Source organism: Mchenga conophoros, linkage group LG23 (assembly GCF_057382185.1).
Source record: "Mchenga conophoros isolate Kocher_MC1m ecotype Shallow Benthic linkage group LG23, M_conophoros_male_GT1.1, whole genome shotgun sequence".
NCBI lineage: Eukaryota > Metazoa > Chordata > Actinopteri > Cichliformes > Cichlidae > Mchenga > Mchenga conophoros.
In genome coordinates this window covers 4,745,869-4,770,657 of record NC_140547.1, presented here as the reverse complement: position 1 = coordinate 4,770,657, position 24,789 = coordinate 4,745,869, and the positions used below count along the sequence as shown (strand labels likewise).

General features: G+C 41.4%; 2 protein-coding genes across 4 annotated transcripts in view; both read left to right on the top strand.

Annotated features, from left to right (window-relative positions):
* The window catches only part of agbl4 (AGBL carboxypeptidase 4), a 351,287-nt gene that overhangs the window by 260,452 nt on the left and 66,046 nt on the right, over positions 1-24,789 (top strand). The window lies entirely within an intron of this gene.
* On the top strand, positions 7,667-22,541 carry bend5 (BEN domain containing 5). 3 transcript variants are annotated; one of them, XM_085264078.1, is made up of 7 exons: positions 7,691-7,777; positions 7,901-7,959; positions 9,045-9,175; positions 10,204-10,681; positions 12,497-12,645; positions 15,549-15,762; positions 15,941-22,541. In XM_085264078.1, the coding sequence occupies exons 3-7, from the start codon at positions 9,086-9,088 to the stop codon at positions 16,135-16,137; spliced, it is 1,128 nt and encodes a 375-aa protein (XP_085120204.1). In that variant the 5' UTR covers positions 7,691-7,777; positions 7,901-7,959; positions 9,045-9,085; the 3' UTR covers positions 16,138-22,541. The 3 variants fall into 3 exon arrangements, with proteins under 3 accessions (XP_085120203.1, XP_085120204.1, XP_085120205.1); XM_085264077.1 differs by having other exon boundaries at positions 7,667-7,959; XM_085264079.1 differs by lacking the exons at positions 7,691-7,777; positions 7,901-7,959 and adding an exon at positions 8,085-8,198.

Sequence of the window (24,789 nt, the reverse complement as noted above, 5' to 3'; positions counted from 1 at the left end):
ATGTGAAAAAAAAATCCATGAATCCACATGGTAGGATTTGTAAAGAATTTATTCGTAAATCAGGGTGGAAAATAAGTATTTGGTCAATAACAAAAATACAACTCAATACTTTGTAACATAACCTTTGTTGGCAATAACAGAGGTCAAACGTTTACTATAGGTCTTTACCAGGTTTGCACACACAGTAGCTGGTATTTTGGCCCATTCCTCCATGCAGATCTTCTCGAGAGCAGTGATGTTTTGGGGCTGTCGCCGAGCAACACGGACTTTCAACTCCCGCCACAGATTTTCTATGGGGTTGAGGTCTGGAGACTGGCTAGGCCACTCCAGGACTTTCAAATGCTTCTTACGGAGCCACTCCTTTGTTGCCCGGGCGGTGTGTTTTGGATCATTGTCATGTTGGAAGACCCAGCCTCGTTTCATCTTCAAAGTTCTCACTGATGGAAGGAGGTTTTGGCTCAAAATCTCACGATACATGGCCCCATTCATTCTGTCCTTAACACGGATCAGTCGTCCTGTCCCCTTGGCAGAAAAACAGCCCCATAGCATGATGTTTCCACCCCCATGCTTCACAGTAGGTATGGTGTTCTTGGGATGCAACTCAGTATTCTTCTTCCTCCAAACACGACGAGTTGAGTTTATACCAAAAAGTTCTACTTTGGTTTCATCTGACCACATGACATTCTCCCAATCCTCTGCTGTATCATCCATGTGCTCTCTGGCAAACTTCAGACGGGCCTGGACATGCACTGGCTTCAGCAGCGGAACACGTCTGGCACTGCGGGATTTGATTCCCTGCCGTTGTAGTGTGTTACTGATGGTGACCTTTGTTACTTTGGTCCCAGCTCTCTGCAGGTCATTCACCAGGTCCCCCCGTGTGGTTCTGGGATCTTTGCTCACCGTTCTCATGATCATTTTGACCCCACGGGATGAGATCTTGCGTGGAGCCCCAGATCGAGGGAGATTATCAGTGGTCTTGTGTGTCTTCCATTTTCTGATGATTGCTCCCACAGTTGATTTTTTCACACCAAGCTGCTTGCCTATTGTAGATTCACTCTTCCCAGTCTGGTGCAGGTCTACAATACTTTTCCTGGTGTCCTTCGAAAGCTCTTTGGTCTTGGCCATGGCGGAGTTTGGAGTCTGACTGTTTGCGGCTGTGGACAGGTGTCTTTTATACAGATGATGAGTTCAAACAGGTGCCATTCATACAGGTAACGAGTGGGGGACAGAAAAGCTTCTTACAGAAGACGTTACAGGTCTGTGAGAGCCAGAGATTTTCCTTGTTTGAGGTGACCAAATACTTATTTTCCACCCTGATTTACGAATAAATTCTTTACAAATCCTACCATGTGAATTCATGGATTTTTTTTTCACATTCTGTCTCTCACAGTTGAAGTGTACCTCTGGTGCAAATTACTGACCTCTGTCATCATTTTAAGTGGGGGAACTTGCACAATCGGTGGCTGACTAAATACTTTTTTGCCCCACTGTATCAGAAATCTAATTATGCTTGTGTGTCATTTAAAATACACATCTGCTGGTATGATTTTAATAATATTTATTTTCAATTTAAATCAAAGATGTAAAACTTCAGTTTTCATTTATCATTCTCACATTTTTTTCAGCAGTATTGACACCAAACAGTTCATCAACCATACATACATTATGGAAGCCTTTGCTGAAAAGAAAAGAACAAGGGACAATGTTTCCCTGCCTGTAACAGAGTTACTGGGGCCTCTCCCTGGAGCCAGCAAGCAGGGGTGCGAATACTTGTTTCCCCTTTGTTTGATGCACGTACATTTGCCTGCTGGGCAAGAGGGTTGTTTCCCTGTTCCTTAAGGTGGGGAACTAGTCCTATTATTTGCAGGTATGATCACATGGGCAATGACAGTGAAACCTTGTGGGGTGTGATCTTAGGAATGGCCTGTCAGATCTGAATCTGAGTGGTGTTACATTGCTGGATTTCTGTGATAATCATAGTTTGTCCAAAACAAACACATTCACTTGGCACTAAGCTCTGTGGCAGGTCAATGATCAGTTTTGTGTTGATATAACTGGAGCTGTAGCAGCACATCTTAGACACTGCGATGTACAGAGTAGCGAAACTGTCAACTGACCACCACCTGGTGGTGAGTTGGGTCAGGGAGTAGGGGAAGATCCTGGACAGGCCTGGTGCTCCAATACATAAAGTGAGGGTACATGAGGTCCCGGTCCTTGAGTTCTTCAACTCCCACCTACAGCAGAACATCAACAGCATTCTGCAAGAGGCTGGGGGGACTGAATACAAATGAACCGTGCACCTCCACTGCTGAGCCACCTGACCATAAGGTGGTTGGTGCAGGTGGTTGGTGCAGGTGGTGGACTCTTGAAGTGAAGGGAGTCAAGATTAAGAAGGAATCCTATCAGACTTGGTTAACCTGTGGGATAGTAGATGCAGCTGAAGGGAATCAACAGAATGCCACATTGACAATACCTGAATCAAAAACTTAGGTATGGAAGGTATTCAGAGAGGTCATGCAACAAGACATCAGGAGAAGAAAGCAGTGAGAATCAGAATCAGAGAGACTTTATTTATCCCCAAGGGGCAATTAAGAGAATGTAGTGCTGTTGACTTGAAATGAGGACAGGCTAGGCAGTGGAAGCAATACTTTGAGGATCACCTCAATCCCACTGACGTGCCTTACATAGAGGAAGCAGAGTCTGGTGATGAGGGGATGACTTGAGGTTACCGAGGTAGCTAAACAACTCCTCAGTGGCAGAGCTTCTTGTCGTGGAACTCTGTTAATTATGCTAACAGTCCGTCCAAGAAATCTGTGCTAGAGACTTAGTAAGGGAAATGCTAGAATTTTATTTGTGTTCCTTAACACTAATTAGCAGGTATCTGTCCCTGTGCAGCACACTCAGAGAACATGGATGCACCTCGTTAATGTGCAACTTCCCAGAATAAGTTACTAATTTAGCTGCCACCTTATTTTACAAATATCAACATTTCTGGCTACAAAAAAAACCCCAAGATGACAATGTTTTTATTTGTAAAATTTCGGTTTCGGAACAGCACATACGATGGCTGTCACTCTGACTTCAATCAACAATGGGTTATGGGGCTTTAACACAGGATGTACAGTGGGGCAAAAAAGTATTTAGTCAGCCACCGATTGTGCAAGTTCCCCCACCTAAAATGATGACAGAGGTCAGTAATTTGCACCAGAGGTACACTTCAACTGTGAGAGACAGAATGTGAAAAAAAAATCCATGAATCCACATGGTAGGATTTGTAAAGAATTTATTCGTAAATTAGGGTGGAAAATAAGTATTTGGTCAATAACAAAAATACAACTCAATACTTTGTAACATAACCTTTGTTGGCAATAACAGAGGTCAAACGTTTACTATAGGTCTTTACCAGGTTTGCACACACAGTAGCTGGTATTTTGGCCCATTCCTCCATGCAGATCTTCTCGAGAGCAGTGATGTTTTGGGGCTGTCGCCGAGCAACACGGACTTTCAACTCCCGCCACAGATTTTCTATGGGGTTGAGGTCTGGAGACTGGCTAGGCCACTCCAGGACTTTCAAATGCTTCTTACGGAGCCACTCCTTTGTTGCCCGGGCGGTGTGTTTTGGATCATTGTCATGTTGGAAGACCCAGCCTCGTTTCATCTTCAAAGTTCTCACTGATGGAAGGAGGTTTTGGCTCAAAATCTCACGATACATGGCCCCATTCATTCTGTCCTTAACACGGATCAGTCGTCCTGTCCCCTTGGCAGAAAAACAGCCCCATAGCATGATGTTTCCACCCCCATGCTTCACAGTAGGTATGGTGTTCTTGGGATGCAACTCAGTATTCTTCTTCCTCCAAACACGACGAGTTGAGTTTATACCAAAAAGTTCTACTTTGGTTTCATCTGACCACATGACATTCTCCCAATCCTCTGCTGTATCATCCATGTGCTCTCTGGCAAACTTCAGACGGGCCTGGACATGCACTGGCTTCAGCAGCGGAACACGTCTGGCACTGCGGGATTTGATTCCCTGCCGTTGTAGTGTGTTACTGATGGTGACCTTTGTTACTTTGGTCCCAGCTCTCTGCAGGTCATTCACCAGGTCCCCCCGTGTGGTTCTGGGATCTTTGCTCACCGTTCTCATGATCATTTTGACCCCACAGGATGAGATCTTGCGTGGAGCCCCAGATCGAGGGAGATTATCAGTGGTCTTGTATGTCTTCCATTTTCTGATGATTGCTCCCACAGTTGATTTTTTTCACACCAAGCTGCTTGCCTATTGTAGATTCACTCTTCCCAGTCTGGTGCAGGTCTACAATACTTTTCCTGGTGTCCTTCGAAAGCTCTTTGGTCTTGGCCATGGCGGCGTTTGGAGTCTGACTGTTTGAGGCTGTGGACAGGTGTCTTTTATACAGATGATGAGTTCAAACAGGTGCCATTCATACAGGTAACGAGAGGGGGACAGAAAAGCTTCTTACAGAAGATGTTACAGGTCTGTGAGAGCCAGAGATTTTCCTTGTTTGAGGTGACCAAATACTTATTTTCCACCCTAATTTACGAATAAATTCTTTACAAATCCTACCATGTGAATTCATGGATTTTTTTTTCACATTCTGTCTCTCACAGTTGAAGTGTACCTCTGGTGCAAATTACTGACCTCTGTCATCATTTTAAGTGAGGGAACTTGCACAATCGGTGGCTGACTAAATACTTTTTTGCCCCACTGTAGCACTTTAACGCTTGCTGCTGGGTCCAGCACACAGTTCAGTCCCAGATTACCCCAGAGCAGAAGGTGGAGGTGAAGCATAGCTGCAGTTTCCAAAACTTTCAGTGGGTATCTGTGTTTTCTATGCATTGCTCTTTACCTCAAGAGTTTTAAAAGATTCATAAAGCTATTAGCACACAAGAAATCTAAGGTGCACTTAAACAGGGCGCCAATTTACAATAAGCTATGTAACTGTCAAAAACAGAGTTATTATAGTTTTTTTAGGTTTTGTTTTTATTTGCTTTTAAATTTCATTTTCAGTTTAGTTTAATTTTAGTTTCAAGTGTGGGTACGCTCACTTCAGTTTCCTAAATATAATTCTGTTCATGTGGATGAAGCGTTTTCAGTGGGAGAAACGTCTCATTTAAGTGACTTCTTCAGTTTTTTGGGATTTCCTTATCTGGATGATTGAGTTTTTGTTTGTGAATTTGATAACTGGAGTTTGAAATTGATACCGTGGGTGTTTCTCCCCTAAATCTCTGATGCATTTGAATCTGTTCCCTTCATCACGCGGGGTCACCACAGCGGGCAGCTCCACGTTTGATTTGGTGAATTTTTACACTGACACATCCCCAAAAGGAATTTTTGTCTCCTCCAAGGATGTTTTGCTTGTTAGGCAAATATGTAATCACTACGATATAATTTATTTACTTTAGGCACAAGATATAAACCTTTCCTGCATTTTACCATCCTGCCTGCTGACCAGCTGAATGGATCCTTTCTGTTGCCTGCACAGGCAGTCACTGCAGTACACAGCGGTCAACATTCACATTTGTTGACCCTTTGAACCCTAGTTGCAATATATATATATAATCAATAAGCTAAATAATTACGCACACCCCACTTTTCAGTTATTTATTTGTAAAAAATGTTTGGAATCATGTATGATTTTCATTCCACTTCTCACGTGTACAACACTTTGTGTTGGTCTTTCACATGGAATTCCAATCAAATTGATTCATGTTTGTGGCTGTAATGTGACAAAATGTGGGAAAGTTCAAGGGGGCCGAATACTTTTGCAAGACACTGTATCTGTTTACCAGGCTTTACAGTTGTGTTTCTTTTGTTATTCCTAAACCAGACAAGAACATTTGTCTTAAATTAGTTTATGAAAGACAGAATTCAGAATCTAATAAGCTTCAGATGTGAAAAGGATTATCGGGTGGGGTGGGGGGCCGGGGGGAGTACTGTAGGCAGCAATTTTTCTTTCTTCTAGAAAGGAAAAAATATTTGGATGATGTAGCTGTTGTTGCTGATGATGATTGCTTGTCCTTTTACATCCAGCTGGTTATCAGAAGGTGAAAAAAGTAAAAACACCTGTGTAGGTTGACCGTGGTAGTTTGTGCTTTTATATATTTAGAACTAAATCAATACGGTGTTGTACATTTATTGGGTCTGCAATATATTGGTAATTGAGACTGGCAACAGTTACAATAAATCTTATTACACCAGTCAGAAACATGACACACATACCGCAAATTCTCAATTATTGATCTCATGTTTTAAACCACAGTCTTTAGTGGATTGCTGCATTTGTGTCCTGTTTTATTACTGCTGCACATCTATTTCTTGTGTTAACAGTATTTAAGGTATGCTCATCGTTTCTCTGAACGTACTGCAATCTCTGGGGCACCTTTGTTGAAAAAATTGTTTACATTTTCATTTAGCTTCTCCAGGCAGCAGGAATGATATCGTGAGGTTTTAAACACTGGTGATGCTCCAGAAACTGACCCGCCTTATGCTGAAGGGCCCAGCTTTAAGGACGGGAGAGCCACTGAACAGAAGCTCAGATTAACAATAATCCCTTGTTCAACTTGTTGAGAACTTGCTCAAATCTCTCGTCTATCACTCCCATTCCTGTTTTATTTTGCCGGGTGTGCCAGACTGCTCCACTTAGTGTAGACACGCAAGATACCTCTGCCTCAGCCTCAGCCTTCTAAATAACTGTCGGTCCATTCGCTTTAAAATGTGGAAGAATTCAGCTTTTGTAAATGTATAAGGAATGTGTTCAGCTTTGACAGTTCAGCTTATGGATTCTTCACAGAAAAGTGAAACGAGCTGGTCTCTCAAATCAATAACTGGCAGATGTAACTCTGCACTGAAAAGAGTTTCAAGTGCTGCTCCAATAACTGCAACAAAATGAGAGGCGACGTAATATGTTTTTCAGAGTTATTGTCGTTTCTTTGTTTGTTTGGAAATGTTCTTGTATACATCAACAGACTCAGGGACGGGTCACACAGGAGAGTGAACAAACATCACGGGGAAGCTGGCATTTGAAAGAGGCCTAATCACAACTAAACTAAATGCCTGAAACTATGAAATGAAATATCAGACGTGTGTGTGTGTGAGGGGGGGGGGGAGCCTCTATATAGTTCTGCATCAGTTACTTTTCAATTACAGCAGCCCAAGCAGAACGAAATTGTTAGTGTCATTTATCGACTGTGGTGCCCTCCATTAGAGTACCAACTGAGAGAAATCCATCCTGTTGTATAACCACCTGGCTGTCTTACAATAACAAAGAGTTCATTTCTGTCAGCTGGCCTTAAGTGTTTTGGGTGTTATACAAGGAACAGATGAGAAGTATACACCAGGAAACGCAGGAAAGCACACAGAGACCAATAAAGTCTAACCAAGCAGGTAATCATCTTGATGGCTTTTCTGAAACAGTTAGAAGACAGAGTGAAATACCAGAGGTGCCTAAATGAATGAGATGACAAATCATAAAAAGTTACAAATATTTTAAATATAAATATTTATTTGAGCAATTTTAAAATTAATTAAAAAAAATTTGTTGCTTTTGAATACCTTCGCACCCGAGCACTTTCTAACAGCACAGTTAAAATCATGTCTATTACTTATGCCTTGATGATCTACCCTGGTGATGTGGACCAGGCAAGAGTAGCCGAGCGCAGACAACATCCCCAACCCCCCTATGTGTATATTTTTTTAATACTTTGTGAGGAAAAACTGTCAACCATATCCAAAGTGCAGGACCAAAGAGAAGTAAATAATGTATGCTTTTATTAGATTCTTTGAAGACGATATGTGCTACGCGTTACCCGTTTCAAATGTGGAAGATTTCAGACCTCTGCACAAAACAGATTTTGATAATCAGAAGGTGTATCTGGTTCACAGAACTGAAGAGAATGGCAGCGCAGGCCAGCCGTGCGAAGCACAGATCCTTGCCCTTGCAGGTAAGTTGTCCTCCTAACGGAGGAGATTTTGTCTTTTTTAACGCTTCTTTTCGCCGTCTGACCAAGTAACGCTGATGTGCGCGAAACTCAGGAATGTGTCAAACCAAGTGTTTTCTTTTTCCTTTTTTTGACCCGATCTGTCAGGACGTGATCAGCTGGAATCTGACACCGATAGCAACAACAACGTCCTCGGCTGTGGCTAGCTAGATATGCTAGTTAGATATGCTAAGATAAGTTTGGTATGTAGTCATACCTTGTTGTCGGTGTTTTATATGTTCTTTACACTTACTGCGCCGTGTCTCTTAAGTTACCCCTCTTGTTTGGGTTGGGTAGTATTGGTTGTGTCGCTAAATACGTGGCATGTAACGTTAGCGACTCACAACGGTTGTTTACAACACGAAGCTAACGCTTGCTAGCTTGCTTGGTTTGTATTCGTTCCGTGTTAGCATGCTACTGCCGACGTACAGACGCAAGGCTGTCACCGTATTATAAACATATTTGACAGCCGGTGACTGATCTGTCATTATTTTTGAGGCTCTCAAATGTAGTTGAGATGCCAATCCGGCGGCTTTGGTGGGCTGCAGTCTGCATGTTAGCTTTCTTATCGGCAGATTCGTGCCACAGAGGGGTTGCGGTGCTGCAGTCGTTGCAGACTACATACAGCAACCTGTCAGTAACATGTCAGCATCGCAGCCGTTTCATGTAGGTTTATCGTGCAAATGTGATGAAGTGTGCAGGTGAAATGCTTTTGCTCGTGTTTATTTGGAGTTGTAGAAATGTTTGCTCACGGTCGTTTTCTATGCACGATCTTTAGCTACATCACTAATCCCCGAGTCTGATCTGTCTGAGCTGGGAGATCGGTACAATGTCGCCAGCCCAGGACCATTTGTACCGCAGTCCTCTGACATGCTTACATTCCTACCTCATTTAATGCTAAAGTCGCCTTGATGAGGCAGAATGGAGAGGCTAACCAATACAGATGAGAGCACTTCCGTAGATACTTTGAAAAGCATACTTTGAAAATTCATGCAACTTTTTAGGGACTTTTACGAGTTTATTCTTGCTTCTATTTCCGGGGCTCACAGATACAGTAGAAGAATTTGAAGACAGTATAACACAAAAGAAGATGAAAATTCCCAAGATGTCCACGAAGAATTCAGGAAACTCCATCGAGAACAATTTTGGAGAGGAAAGAATGCCACTCAGGCATAAAAAGGTAGGAAGATCAGAGGTACACTGTGGTTGTTGGGCATTGCAGCAAACATATGTGTCTGCTGCAATGCACACATATTGCATCATTTATACCGTCAATCATGTATAAATGATCTAAATCAAAAGGTGTTTAGACTTGTTTATGTTAGTAGTATCATGATAGTCTATCACACTGGGTCCGTGACATGCATTTGAGTATACTTTACATTAAAACTAATTGCATTAAATGTCATCTTTCAAATAGAAAAATTACTCAAGCTTTGCCTTTTACTGTGTCAGAGAAAACCCAAAAAAGTTAAGTAGTGAAAAAAGGCCACATCAACACTCCAAGTATGGGAGCATGTATAACTTCACATGTAAATTTTTTGCAGCGATGCTCTGATATCTAAATATATCTATCAATGATACATCACATTTTCATAAACTTGGCTGACACCCCAAATCCCCCACACTATTTTTACCATATGCTGGATTAACACAAATTCAGCACTCTGGACAGCTGCCCTTTCACAGACAAATCCTCTGAGCGGCTCATCAAAGAACTCTGTGACTCCTGTCCTCCCATTTCCTATTGAGATTCGCATGTCAAAACAAACAGTTTGAAGTCTGCCTGTCGTGTCATTTCAGACAGATTTGTGGTTTTACGTAATATTTTTCTTCTGTTTTGAGTGGCGTCAGTCATATATTTAGTCAGAGTCACAGCAAAGGATTTTACACAATACTATCTTGATGCATGCTCAATTGTCTGGGTAAGAAAATCCCAGAAAATAAATTATGTTCTTCTGGATGCAGCGTTTTCAAAGTTGAGACTGAAGAAGTTGATTGGATGATTGATGAAGTGTGTCTCCTAATGGCAACACTATGTCCGGATGAACAGAATCGACTTTGTGGGAATACTTGTACATATGAATAAATATTTTAACAGGCCTAACACCAGAGTTCTCAATGTCCATGACATATTTTTTTAAATATAGGTCAGATTTCATTTTGCCCACCTATGTCGTCTCCAAATTGAGTTCTTACTCTCCTCAGGCCCTGTCACAGGACCATGGACGCCCCCTTTCTAACTCATCCAAAAGCCTAGCGGCGGTAGTGGCTCGCCTAGAGAGAAATGCAGCCAGCTCTTGTATGGAGGGCGAGGAGGACCTGGATGAGGACCGGCTGGCTGAGGTGGGAGAGGATGCAGATGACGAAGATGATGATATGGAGGCAGAGCATCAGCGACATCATCACCAGCAGCAACAGCAGCATTTGGCGGTGGACACGGATTGTGTGCCTGAGGTGGCTGCCGCTGTTGTTCCCAGAGTTCTGTACGAGGAGCTGGTTCACAGCTATAGGCAGCAGGAGGAGGAGATGAGGAGGCTACAGCAGGAGTTGGAGAGAACCCGCAGACAGTTGGTGCAGCAAGCCAAGAAGCTCAAGGAATATGGCAGCTTGCTGACAGAAGTCAAAGAACTGAGGGACTTCAACAGGAGACTGCAAGACGTACTTCTCATGAGACTGGGCAGCGGTGAGAGACCAGTAGCACCCACACACAAGCCAACAAACCAGTTACCAGTACCACAAAGTTGATTAGTGAACTTTAACCTCGTCAGTTGTTAAAGAAAACGTTTATATTTAAAATGAATACATATATAGTAAGGAAACTGACAAGTGAAGTGTTTCTTATACAGAAACATCTGAACAGCAATAAAGTCACAATTTCAGTGGAAGGAGTTTAGCAGCAAGCGTGAGGATAGATATTAAGTTTAGTGTTCACTTTATGTCCACACAGCACAGTAATTTTACCATCTCTCTCCTGACAAGGTCTGGATGACAAATGCAGACAATTTTTTTTTTTGCAATTATGTGCAAAAAAACAAAAAAAGTGTAAAGATGAATGTCTGTGAAGGTTCTCAGGTTCTCTCATCCGGGAAGCTTCTTCAGTTCAGAACTAAAGAAGCTTCTTGGATGGTGATGATGATGATGGCTGAGTGTCAGTCAGTTAATCTGCTTAAGAACTGATTCTTTTATAAAACGAGAGTCCTACCTACTTTATAGGTGTCTTTAAGTTTGATTTTTGTTACTGTATATGGGTGCCATAAATGTGCACATTCTATTATTGTCGCTGTTGCTGCTAGATAAGCCCTTACAATATTAGAGAAAGAACCAGACGATCCTCTTTGAGCAAGAAATTGGTGAGGGCGGGAAGGAAGAACACTCTTTTAACTGGAAGAGAGCTCTGGTTCAGGGAGGGGCAGCTGTCTATTGCGAACAGTTGGATGTGAGGAAAGAGGAAAAGAGAGACGAGGACAAAGCACCGGTGGGAAAACTATGTTTTGATTTCACACAAGGCTTGAACCCCAGTCTGTTGGGTGAGGCCCATGTGACCCATTCATCCAACAGTACCTTGTCCCTCTTTTGCTTCTCCCACCACCCACTAAGTATTTATTATGTCTTTCTCTCACAGTACAAAAGTTCTAAAGTCCAAACAAAGTGATGGTCCTGGACTAATGTTATTTTGATTTAGGAATATTAGACACGCAATTATATCAGATAAGCCTAAAGAAAAGCACTAAGCTTACATTTAAATCAGATACAGTTTGTATAACCCAGTGTCCCATACAGATTGATCATAATTACCATAACAGGACTGGTTTCTGCCAGAATCAGGATAAGATAAAAACTGAAGAAACCTTTGGGGAATGATGTATACATGTGGAGAGAGATTATAATCCAAAGGGATTTTAACAGGTCTATTGCTGAAGTGGTAAATCCAGTACTGGAAGTTGAATAAAATGCACTTTGGTTGTGTGATTAAAAGTGGTGTCATTGCAGTGCACAGTGCTGTACATACTCGAGCTCTGCCAGATGCTGGTCTTAACCTCAGACCCCCTGCAGATCTGAACAGAGGCGCCCAGCTACTGGCTAGACCATCTAATGGACAGGCTAAAGATTAAAGCACCCTGGGGTGCTGTCAGGCAGTGGATGGAGTGCGCTGACCGATATTAAAACTCATCAGCTACATTGGAGCTTAGCGTGGCCAGCCACCAAGCCAGCTTAGTTACTGGGCTAAAATAACTGCCTGTCACAAGGCACAGGCAAGCCTGTGCCCAAGGCGCATAGCAAGCAAACAAGCAGGTGGGCACTGCTCCAGCGGTGAAGGCAAAAAAACCCCTCACTACTGTAAGAATTCAGGTGCTAGTAGCTGTTTACACCTAGCATTTTTTCCCTCGTTTCTGCTGTATTTTAGCATGTTTTAGTTTCGCCAAGTTGCGTTAAGTGAAAACAGAGGTTTGTCGTTGCTTTTATCTCCATAATTGTTAACGTCTCCTTTATCTCCTAGAGCCTATGCATGACAATGGCACCCAGACAATCAAGGCTGAAGTGGTTGAACCTATTGTTGAGGCCCAGGAGACGTGCAGAGAAGAAGCCAACACCAGTTCCAGCTACTCACCCTCACCTAGAACAGTATACACCTGCAACGACGGCAAGGTACGTTTCTCCGAACTAAGAATTGCTGCGTATTTAATTGCATTTCCAGTTTTCCATTTTCGCTCCAACTAGTACACGAAGAAAACTTTTATTATTAATTTGTGTAATTTCTTGTCTGTGCTGTTTCATGGCTGCATAAATCTGTCTTTTCGTGCTGACATTAATTCTTTAAAGCAAAGTGAAAACAAGAGGATCTTGTGCACGAAAATTCAAACTGATGTCATAAAAGTGATTGCAAGGCTGTTAGCATAGTCCAGTTAATTTCATATTTTCTAATGTAGGAAAAAGAATTGTTCTTGAAGTTCACTCAGTAGTCAACAGGCCTGTTTTTTCAATTATGTTTGCATATATTTAAGTGAACTTCTAATTTATAGTGTAGAGTAGAAAGGGCACTAAAACTCTGACTATGATGGTGTCTTAATAACCAATTTTGAGAGCTTCGAATCATTTGGTCCCCTTTCATTTTTCCTTGTGGGTGGCTGTGAACAGTATCCTGATTTTACAGGAAGTGCTGCGTTTCCTCTTAACACCCGTGAATCTGGGAACATGCTGTCATTGTTGATCAGTCCTTTCCCCTAGCTGCCTTACCCTTGCAGGTAAACAAGGTTGAGAAGATTATTATTGTTCCTGCAAGCGCAGCCAGCATCGTCGGTGTTTATTAGCCTGTTAGGGTTCTTTACTGCCCCCACTGCTGTAACTCAACCAGCGTCCTGTCGCTGATGACAGGGGGGGAATTGGTAGTACAAGCTCTGGGGCCTGCAGCCACTTCAAGCGTGAAGAACACTTGCAAATTAGAACTGTCCTACATGAGGGACCCCATATTAATTATTTGCACGAGAGGAATTTAAAGTGACTGACAGGTTAACCCTACTGAGAGTGCGCTGGAAAGGGTGGGGAGGGGTCGTGGAAAAAGAAGAAAAAGAAGAGGCTTTTTCTACCTCGAGGGCAGTAAAAAGCTTGTCTGCTGGCCGGGGGCCTAAAGCACATTAGCTGCACAGGGAAAAGCCTTTTGGATGCTAGCCTAAAGACTTTACGGTGATAAGAGAATAGGGAAGGGAACGAGAGTCACATATGCAGCCCCTCCGGTACAGTAGCTCACCTAGAAGACCAGGGCAGTCTGCCATGGCTGGCAATCAGCTTGAAGTGTTTGGTCCAGGCTTACGCAATGTACAGTGACTGTGTAAAGAGCCACAGCCTAAGTTTGTAATGAAGGTAATCCGTGCTACAAGAAGATAGTGGCCAGAGCTTGTTTACGTATCCTAGAGGGTGAAAGTGACCCTTCTTGGAAAGTTTGATTTAGTCTAAGCGGGAGGTGAAAGCTGAATGTGTCCTGCTATAATTAGCATGTACTCTGTTTGTCTTCACACTACCAGAATTTTACTAGTCTGTACAAAATCGCTGAGATTACACCACAAGACACAAGAAAAAGTAAAGCCCCATCAAGCTGCAAACACACACACACACATCTTCTTCATTATATTTTGAAAATATTTTGGGGAAATGATTAAGGAAAATCTTACGTTTTAAAAGTAAGCAGTCATTTAAAATCAGTGAAAGGTTGAAGAAAGCTGTTCCAAAGTTTTTGGACTACAAACTCAAAACAGCAGTCCCCTCTGGATTTAAAATAAGAGCACAGAACAGTTAGGAGACCCTGATCAGATGATCGCAGAGGCCTACTGCTGTCAGTAGCTCAGATATATATGCAGAAGCTTTGCCACGTCGGACTTTATATCATATTAAATTTAAAAAAGGGGTGATGTGTAAGGGCCTGCTAATTTTTGTAAGCAGCCTAGCTACTGCATTTGGGATCAGTTGAAAACAGGCTGAGGAGGATGTATGTTTGTACTAAAAGTTCCAAATCATTGGATGGCAGTAAAGGTTTGATTTTTCTAATGTTTCTTGGATGGAAGAAACACGAGTAGATGAGCTCTGAGATGTGAGGTTTCAAACGCTGGTAAAAATAATAGCAGGTCTTTAGCAGAGGGTTTGATATTGCCGGCGAGCGGCCCGATGTAATGACTGACCTCCTTAGAGAAGTTTTCAGGGCTGAATACAAGAGCCTGATGTCATGATGTTGCCTAGCAACCACCTACCAACGGTCTAAAATAACCAATTTGTAGCATTTATTCACCTATATCACATTATAAAAGCATTGTGTGATTTTTGACTTCATGACAATAGCTTATCATCATATTATATCCACTGTCCACTAATATTATGCATGATATATTATTACATCATGTTGCTTAGCGATGAACCTACCAGTGGGCTAAAAGGACCCATTTATAGCATTTATGCACCTAAAATACATTAGGGACACCTTTCATTTCACAACAATAATATGTAACTTTTATATTTTTATAATAGTTTTACAAATTTCACAGCTATGGGAAATTTGGGTGAGTTCAATTATACATGCAAGTTTGTTATTTTTACAGAAAAATTATTTTTCTGCCCCAAATCATGAAAGACAGATGTTTCTTTTTTTAAGTTGTCTTCATGCTTTCCCGTTTGTCTTGTTTTTCCTCTTTTGGTCAAGAGCTATGAACATTTCTGTTCAACCATATCTGACTCAAAATCCAATTGCTGTGTCTTCCAAATTCGACCTGTAAAGAGTCACAGTGTAACTGATGTTTGATCCTCGAAGATCTGGGTTATTCCCACTTTTTTCCCCCACAAACAAACAGTTGAATAGATGTGAAGCTGTAATGTTCTTTATCTAAAACACGGATATCTACTTTGTCTTCTGTTGACTAAAAATTAATAAAACTAGTTGAGTGTCACAACAATAAATCCTGACACCGTGCCGGTGACAACATACTGTTTGTTGTATAATGAGCCGTAGATGGAGAAGAAGAAGTTTCCAGTTGTGCTTTTCACAAACCTTTGTTTTACGTCTCTAGGTACACCTTGGTGGTGGGATCTGGGTGGAAGAAGAGAAATGGCACCAGCTGCAGCGGACCCAGGGAGATTCTAAGTTCACAAAGAACCTGGCTGTAATGATCTGGGGCACAGAAACCCTCAAAAACCGCAGTGTCACTGGAGTGGCCACTAAAAAGAAAAAAGATGCCTTGCCTAAACCTCCACTGTCACCCAGCAAGCTGAAGATTGTCAGAGGTAAGACAAACTTTTCCTTTTTCTTTAAAATGTATATTTCAAACGTTTGACAAACCCTTCTTTGGACGAGTTGCAAAAATGTTTTAGTAAAGGTAAATTCTTTAGCCTTAAGGCGAGGCCAAAATGAGCGGCTTTTAATTTGATGTGGTCTGATTACTCACACTCGCTCCTTCCCCAGAGTGTCTCTACGACAGAGTGTCTCAAGAGACAGCCGACAGTGCAGAGATAACGCAGAGATTGTCCAAAGTGAACAAATACATTTGTGAAAAGATAATGGACATCAACAAGTCCATCAAGAATGAGGAGCGGCGGGAGTCCAAGCTGCTCATCAGACAGACAGTCAAGATGGAGAACTTCACCTACGATGGCATATAGTGATCAACTGTCACGCCAGCGCCTTCTGCCCCGCGTGGTCTGCAGGATATTGAGGGGACTTGATATGGGTTGTCGGGGGATGCTGTAACCATTTCAGGAGCGGTCGTATTTCTTTGGCACATCGGATTGGTTGTTATTTGAAATGTTAAAACAAAGAGGCCCCTTCGCCCGCCCCTTCGTAAAGAACCATCATCACATTTCTGTGAGCCCGCTTTTCTAATTGGCCAACAGACAGCTTTACCCAGTGGTTAGAAACTGAACATGTGAGCTAGCTTGACATAGGCTGGTGTGAGTGTTTTTATAAGCTTTACAGTGGCATTGGTACAGAGATGCAGATTCTTGAGGTTTGTGCATGTGTGTCAAAAGAGAAATTAGGTGTGATTATTACTTTATTGTTCTGTGTCAGAACATAATTGTTGAGTCCTTGAACTTTTAAAAAGTAAGAGATTATTTCCCTGGGCGAACGAATGATGCTAGTTTGCATTAGAGCTTAGATGCGTGAGAGGTTGACTGTTATGGTGACTACTCAATAACTGCTGGGAGTTGGTGCGGTTGGTACTTACTGCATAGAATGGGACATGAGGGTCTCAAATGCACAAGTCTTAATTAGTAACAGCCATATTTCATTTTGCAGCAGAGATTCTGTTGCTCCTAAAGAGATTAATTATGGGCGTGTGCTCCCACTTAACCGTATAACTTTATTATAAAGACAGCTTACTGAGATTTAATGGGACTCTGTCGAGTCTCTAGAATGCTGTATTTGTTTTTTATGTTTTTTTAATGTTAATCTTTATGAATATTTGCCATCCACGAGGGAGCACAGGAGACGTTTTGATCGGATATCTGTGTGTTACTTTAAGGAAACTTGACTGTTGAGTTGCAGTGGTACAGGCATGTTGAGACCTAGAAAGGCCTTAAATGGATCTGGCAATCACCAGGCACTGATAAGCTCCTGGGTTTTCTAGTATGCTGTGATTGTAAATGTATTGTAAGCTGAAGTCACGACGCTTCATCTGCACTTTGCTGTGAGAATGTACGAGGTGGCCAGGTACTATTTTCTGTGTAGTTCACACCATTAAGTTTGGCTGAGCCGGACCGCTACCCGGATGAAAATCGAGGCACAGCTCTGGTCATCGTCTTGTGGAAGCGGTGTTAGCTACGGGTAAAGCTGTCTGGGATACTATTTTGCTGCTGAAGCTGTCTGGCCCTGCTGAACCCCATAATAACCCCCTCTTGTTTAAGGCACGCCACTGGGGAATTAGAGTAAGGTTGCTCCAGTGACAACTTTCCCTGAGCTATGCCATCAGAACTTTTAAAATTTAGTCTCTTTCTTGTTCTTTCATGTTTTTATTCTCCTCTTCTGTTCTGTGTGTGTGTGTATATCTATGTATACACACACACACTTTCTTTTTTCTTTTTGATCCAAAATGGCTTGGGTGGCAATCTGCAGGCTGGAACTAAACGCTGCAGATTGAAATCTCAACTGTGACCTAGCTGTGGCTAACTGTGAATCTACTGCAGAGCTGCTCATCAAGCCTTTCTCCTCCTCACAGTCTAGATTCTCGTTTGTCTGTTGATTTATTTTTCTGTATCATATCGTCCGTCTCGGTTTTTTGTTATTTCAAAAGTTCAGATCAGCCTTTTCTTAAGCTACTTTATTTCAGTGTACATAAGCAACTCTTTATTATTATTATTATTTTCCACCAAACATTGATATTTCAGTTTGTAGTCTCGTTACAGTTTCAAGCTTCTGGACAAGTTTGGTTTAGCAAATTGATGTTGTAATTCCACGTTACCTATCAATTTCTTGTGTTTCTTTGTACACTTTTTTTAATTTTTTTATATGAATTGTTGGCTTTAAGCTTGACGTTGTAATCGAACTTAGATCAGCTGAGTCTACAAACATATGTTTTAAAAAGAAAACAAAAAGTATCCCTCTCTCTTAGCCAAAGCGATCTCTGGAAAATGAGACGAGGCTTTTCTTAACACCCGATTTCAGCCGAGCCTGTACGTTATATTTACTATATCTGTTATTTGGCAAACCTCACTTAGGATCTACCTGATGATCACGCCATAGTATAAAATTCTGTATTGTTAAACGATTGCGCTCCAACGGTTGAGATGCAGTAGTTAGATCAACACAAATCATTTACATTGAATGCACTTTAAATGGGCAAATTCTTCGATCTTAAAGAAATGTTTTTGTGGTATTTGTCCTTTATTTTTATTTTTTTTTAATTAAAAAAAAACAAACATGTCCTCATAGATTAAGGCCTAACAATCATTGTATTATCATGAAGCACCTTAAGACATTTTTTTATGGTTTATTATGGCAAGAATGAGTTTTGGTACATTTTGATTCATTTGTCAGATTTGCCGCTAACATGCTTGATAGACTTTAGGGCTGCCCCACCCCCCACCCCTCCAGGAGTCGGAACATTCTTGGTCGACCTGAAAAGGAAACACTCACTTTACAGGAAGTGTCAGTCACTCATGGAAACTTTTTTTTTTCTCGCTTTTTTTCACACACAAAATCCAAAGCGTAGGAAGGTGACAGATAAATATTTGTCTGTCAGTCATCAACCTCAAACATTGGTTTTTGTTTCAAATATGCAAGTAGGCGAATGTTGGCCGCTTGGCATGGCCGCCGTCTTTAGACAGCCTGCTTACTGGTGATTGCAGCACAATCAGAATAATTACCTCTTTTGCTGCTGTCTGTAACAGGCAGAACGCTTCGTCCATGAGTTTGTATAATTTTTTTTCTCTGGTATGTAGCACGGTGGTAATGGTGTTACTTACAATGTTCTGTCTCAGCTTTCAAACCACTTTGTCGTGCTTGACAAAACACATTAGAAAATATGTTAAAATATATTTTGGATTAATTAGATCACGGTCACAAAAACTGTTCAGCTAGGAAGATCTTTGGTCAGGGGCAGCCCTAATAGATTTAACAGGTTTCTTTAAAAAAAACTGCATTTCAGTAAGTTAAATTATCTCAATAGTTTAATCTGCAACTCCGTCATGGTCTCGAAAAGGAACGGTTTAAAAGAAAAAAACTTAGTTAGAAAATTGATAACTACTACTATCTGCAAAATGTGATTCGCCAGTATAAAAACTGACCAATGAAATGTGCAAGCTGACTGGAATATGCGCTTTAAACTGATGCTGGTAATGTATAAATATGACTCCTATAGAGATAATAGTGTATTTTTTACAAATGAGTGGTAATTGTGAGCCAAAGTATTGAATGCTGAGATCGAGCTAAAGACGGGGTTTAGAATCAGCAGGGTTTGCACAAACAAAACAAATTTTTAAAAAATGGCCCCGGCCACAGTAACCGAGCGTAAAGCGCCACCTTATAACGGCGATGTGTTATTGATATACTGTTTGAGGGGGTTCCCTAGAAACGTCCCTTTTTCGGTGCCCTCTGATTTCTCGTTTTGTTTTTCCCTGTACAAAGGTTTATGTGCGCTAGGCTGTGCATTTTAAAAGAAAAGATTTCTGCTGTGCAAAGTACCTTTGCTAAAATTCTAAGACATTGTTGTGTATTGTATTTGTGTTTGTTTCTTTGTTGTTTATGCCAAAATGGGAGGGGTGTGGTTAAAATGATGCTTAAAGAAAGACCATTAATACATCATCAAAAATGTTAAGGCCTGTTTCCTGGATGGCCATTAAGCCTAATCCTTTAACTAAAACCACCTTCAAAGGATGAAAGCTGTATGGAAGGACTGTATGTTTTTAACCCAGATTTGGCTTAATCTGTAAAGGCAAAGGCCGTTCTTTATCAAATGTACCGAGTCACTTGCAGAAGAGCGGTTTGGGTTTTTAGCAGCATATCAGTAACATACTGTACCGTTTTATTCACAAGCAGAGCCACTAATTTTGGCTTTGCGTCACGACACCAGACCAGTCGGTGCTTTCACCGTTACACTTAAGTAGTGATAGGCAGGAAACGTAACCGTGGCGGCTTTGCGATCGTCTTTTTATGCCACCTTTAGTTCTTTTCTCTCCTGACTTTCATGTGGACGATCCTGTCCTCCTCGCTGTTGTTTTGGCTTATGTTGTAAACACCTGTTTAAGCTGCAGAAGGGAAGGAGCTTTGGGTTGCTTTTTGACAGTTTGATTAAGGAAAAAGCGATCTGGTTTTAGCTTCACTGTGCGAAACAAGATAAATGGCTCTGTGCCACTGTTTTCGGAGCTAGGTGTACACGAGACACACGTTTGAGCCACAGATACAGTGTCAGACTTGGTTTAAAATGAGAAAACGGAGAGGAACACATAGTTAGGCCTATATTTTTATTACAGTTATCAGAAAATTTGTATACAATCCACAAACCGGTTCTACTTCATCTAACTTCACCGTCCTACCTCATTGTTACTCTGGTGTTTGTTTGTCAGTGACTGTAAACTATGTGTGTATATTAAAAAAAAAAATCTATAGGAAAAGGTATACCTGGTTACTCTCAACATGTACAGCATATTAAAAACTTGTAAAACACCTCAGTACACAAATATCATTCTTAGGAGGAAATCAGTTTTATTACCTGCTTAAAGATGCTGCTGTAAAGGGGTGTCTGTGTGAGGGGTCGTCTCCGAATATATATCTTCGCTCTTTGCTATGTTGTGCAGTTGATCAGTGGTTGTGTTCTGTCTCTGTATTGCATTCTGAGATTTTTACTGGTTGACGGTGCTACCAGCAAACAGTTCGAAAACTGATCTATCGGACCTCAAATGGTGCTGTTTTTCTATGTTTTTATCGTCATACGGCTATGTTTTATTCAGGTGTGTCAACCGCCACTATCCCCTCAGCTTACTCGAATTCTAAAGCCAAAATATTTCACAAAAATCGATAACCCTGCTTTTACTGTATCAACTATATGCTATCCATCCAAATATTGTAGATAGTGATTATATCCTCAGCTGTGAGTTTCAGAAGTACCTCAGAAGTTGCCGATTTCAAATGGATGCATCTGCTTTTAGCACCTGTTGTCTATCAATTTACATTGTTGCAGTGTATTTTCGGAAATATGCATTTTTACTGATTAGATCAGGTTACACTATAGATAATAGATGATTATTAGCTCACACTCAGATGTCGACGATGTGAAAGTTAGAGGAAGCCACTGTTCACTGGTCGCATGCCACGCAGGAAATCTCAGTCAGACTGGGACGATGGAGTAGAAGAGGTCCTCAGCAAAAAACAAAACCACACGTTAAGTTTGAGTCCATGTTAACCTCAGATTGTGTTCTAGAAGAGGGATGAAATGACAAAATACCCACGTAGAGGAATGTGTCAACTTCTAAAATTTGGACCATGCCAAAAATGCGATCAGGCTATATTCACGAAGACTGTTTTTTGTCGACGTTCCTGTCCTCTTGAATAATTATCTGTGATTCCCCTGTTGCATCGCTTTTTCCCTCACCGTCACTTAAATGTAATTTAAATGTTAAAATTATGCATTTAGTGTAAGAAAGTACTAACGATTGACTTACTGTGAGTAATTATACAAAGTGCATTATATTTTCTTTTACCCTGTACCAATGGAATCTTTTCTGCACCAAAGTGTTTTTCTGTTGTTTTGTTTTTGTTTCTTTTATTGAGAGAAAAGGGTTGTGTCCCTTTTCAGTATGTTTCTATGTTCTTACTGATGGTTATTGTTTTCATTTCCAACCGTGCTGGTGAACATGAAATGTGCTGGTACCTCTCTACTGTGGGAAGAGCATGTGTTCAGATACACAGCAGTCGTTTTCACGGAAGCACTTAAGCCATTCGTTGGACTGTTTTAATAATAGTTCAATTGTAAGCTTTGCTCTGGTCCAGGGTATTGACCCAGGGAGTTTGTGTGTAATTGAATTCCTATGCAGGTGTTGAGTTACTTACCTGGTACCACATCACTGTCGGGTAGAGGGCCAACTGCGGAGATGGAAAACTGGGCCTCGAGATTGAGTTAAAGGGGACAACGGCGACATGACAAATCCATACAGACCTATTAATGACATTTTCATACTTGTATTAAGTGAGCTATACAGGGCTGCTTGGATATCTACCTGTCTGTATTAGGTATAAACGCATTGCAGTGATCATTAGGGAAAGACAGGGTTATTACTGTATGGAGTATTTCCAGTTGGTATGATAATGTGAAAAGAATTTCAAGACTTTTGGAGTTGACACTCCCTCATTATTATAGCCTCCCAGAGGCAACCCTACATTTTCAGAAAATGTTATAAGTATATGCGATAGAGAGTGTACATGTCTTTGCTAAACCGGCCACACCTCTGCTATGCGAGCAAGTCTTTGACGCTTAGCATCCTGTTCTGTGTTTTCTCTTGCTGCATTCAGGAACACCTGTTTAATGTATAGATAAACAGAAATAAAATTGAGACTTTTATTCTATCAGCACAAACCTTGTGTCTGTGGTTTTTTGGGGTTTTTTTTTTTTTGTTTGTTTGTTTGTTTGGTTGGCTGGGTTTTTGTTTGTTTTGGTTTTTTTTGCTCATCTTCCTTTGGGGGAAACTGTTAGATAAGACTGAAGAAATGCATCCCCATCCTTGTTACAGCCCTTTCTTCATTTTATATTTATTAATTTTTGTATTTTTTGATGTGAAGAGTTTGTTTTTATGCATGCTAGCAGCATCGCTAAACCAGTTTGGTCCATGCACCCACATAAAATCTGGAAAACTGGAAAGCTCCTTGAGAGGCAGGCCACCTAGACCAAACAAGTTCAAGTATCTTGGGGTGTTATACACAAGCGATGGAAAGGTGGAGCGTGAGCTGGTGAATCATCGGCAGCAATGTGGGCATTATACTGAACTGTTGAGATGGTGATGAGCCAAAAAACCAAAGTTTTCAATTTACCCACTGATTTGGTAAATGGCCTGTATTTGTATAGCGCTTATTTATGTTGCATCCCTCACCTATGGTCATGAAATCTGGGTGGTGACTGAAGGAGTCGGCCGAAATGAGTTTCCTCTGAAGGGTGGTTGGGCTCAAACCTCCGGAGGAATCTTGGAGTAGAGCTGCTGCTCCTGCTCATCAAAAGGAGCTAGTTGAGGTGGTTCAGGCATCTGGTTAAGATCCTTCCTGGGGCGACTACCCTTGTGTTTTGGGTGAGCCAAGAAACTGCTGGAGAGATATTTCCAGTCTGGCCTGGAAATGCCTCAGAATCCCTCGGCAGGATCTGGAAAGTTTGGTTGGGAAGAAGGATGTGGTGAATACCCTGTGATCCCACTTCGTAGAAGAGAAATGGGGAGATAGATAGATGTACTACAGGGTTGGTCCACCGTTGAACCTCAGAACTGCCTTACTTTTCGTGGCATGGATTCAGTTAGATGCTGGAGGGATTCCTCAGAAGCTTTGGTCCATATTGACATGATCGCAGCCTGTCTACAGATTGGTTGGCGGCACATCCCTAATACGAGTCTCCCGCTCCACTACATGCCAAAGGTGCTCTATTCGATTGAGATCTGGTGACTGAGGAGGCCATATGAGTACAAGTGTCATATTCTCGAAACCAGTTTGAGATGAGCTGAGTTTGTGACATGGTGCTTTATCCTGCTGGAAGCAGATGGGTTCTTCGTCTTAGGTTTTTGGGGGGATTTTTTGCATGCATCTTTCAGAACCTACAGCAAAGAAACTGCAGTGAAACCCCCCTCCTTCTTCTTTTTCTTCTTTCAACTGACCCTTTTAGGGGTCGCTACAATGGATCATCTGCCTCCATCTCTTCCTAGCATACTCCTCTGTCACATCAACCATCTGCATGTCCAATTTAACTACATCCATAAACCTCTGAAATCTTGATGTAGCCACTTTGATGTCACCCATCAATTTTGAGCTTCACAGTTGGAGTTTCAGTGTTGGTATTATGTTTCCAGATAAAAGAAACTCCAATAGAGAAACATGTCAGTCGTAAAGTCACCCCAGTCAAAATTATTGACTGAGCCCAAACCTTTTGGGTTTCAATGGTGGGAAGTTGGAAATTTTAACATGGAAGTCTGTAGGAATTAACTTTCATTTGCAGCCATCCTCTAGCGACACCTGCAGTTGATGTCACTTCCACATTGGATTCATTTTTCACCTCTGGAAGTTGCCTCTTGACTACCGTGTTGTTCACTGGCACATTTTCAGAGGTTGGAGGTAAACTAAACTGAATCAAGGTTAAAAATTTCCCATATCTTGAGGTGTAAACTTAGTTTGAGTCTTAAAGGTGTTATTTTTACGCTGCAGCAGCACATAATTGATGTCAAAAGAGTTTCTCCATTTTCAAATTGGGGGCTGTGTGTGCGGAGTGATTCTCATAAAACCTGAATGACCCTTAGGCTAATGCAAATTCTTCAGCACACAGAAACCTAACCAACTTTTAATTTAAATGGAAAAAGAGACATTTTTAAATTTAAGTTGGTCATACAATACCAGAGATTTACGTTTGCAACATGTCACCCACGAGTTTAACACAACTAAGACTGAGAGATTTCCAGACCGAGGCGGAGGATGAAAGTGTGATGTGTAGCTTCACAGAGGTGTGTAACCGTTTAAGTTCTTTGTGCCTTTTCACATCTTACCTTACATTAGTTTTCCATCGTCACAGGCTGTGTAATGGACTTCCGTCACCACACAGATCAATCCACTCGCCTGTACGTTTTGCACTTTTATTC

Excerpts from the sequence above, each read along its gene's own strand:
- bend5 (XM_085264077.1), top strand. The coding sequence starts at position 7,776 with ATGTATGCTTTTATTAGATTCTTTGAAGACGATATGTGCTACGCGTTA. Across the intron at positions 7,960-9,044 it reads ACAGATCCTTGCCCTTGCAG|ATACAGTAGAAGAATTTGAA; the intron begins GTAAGTTGTCCT and ends CGGGGCTCACAG. Across the intron at positions 12,646-15,548 it reads ACACCTGCAACGACGGCAAG|GTACACCTTGGTGGTGGGAT; the intron begins GTACGTTTCTCC and ends TTACGTCTCTAG.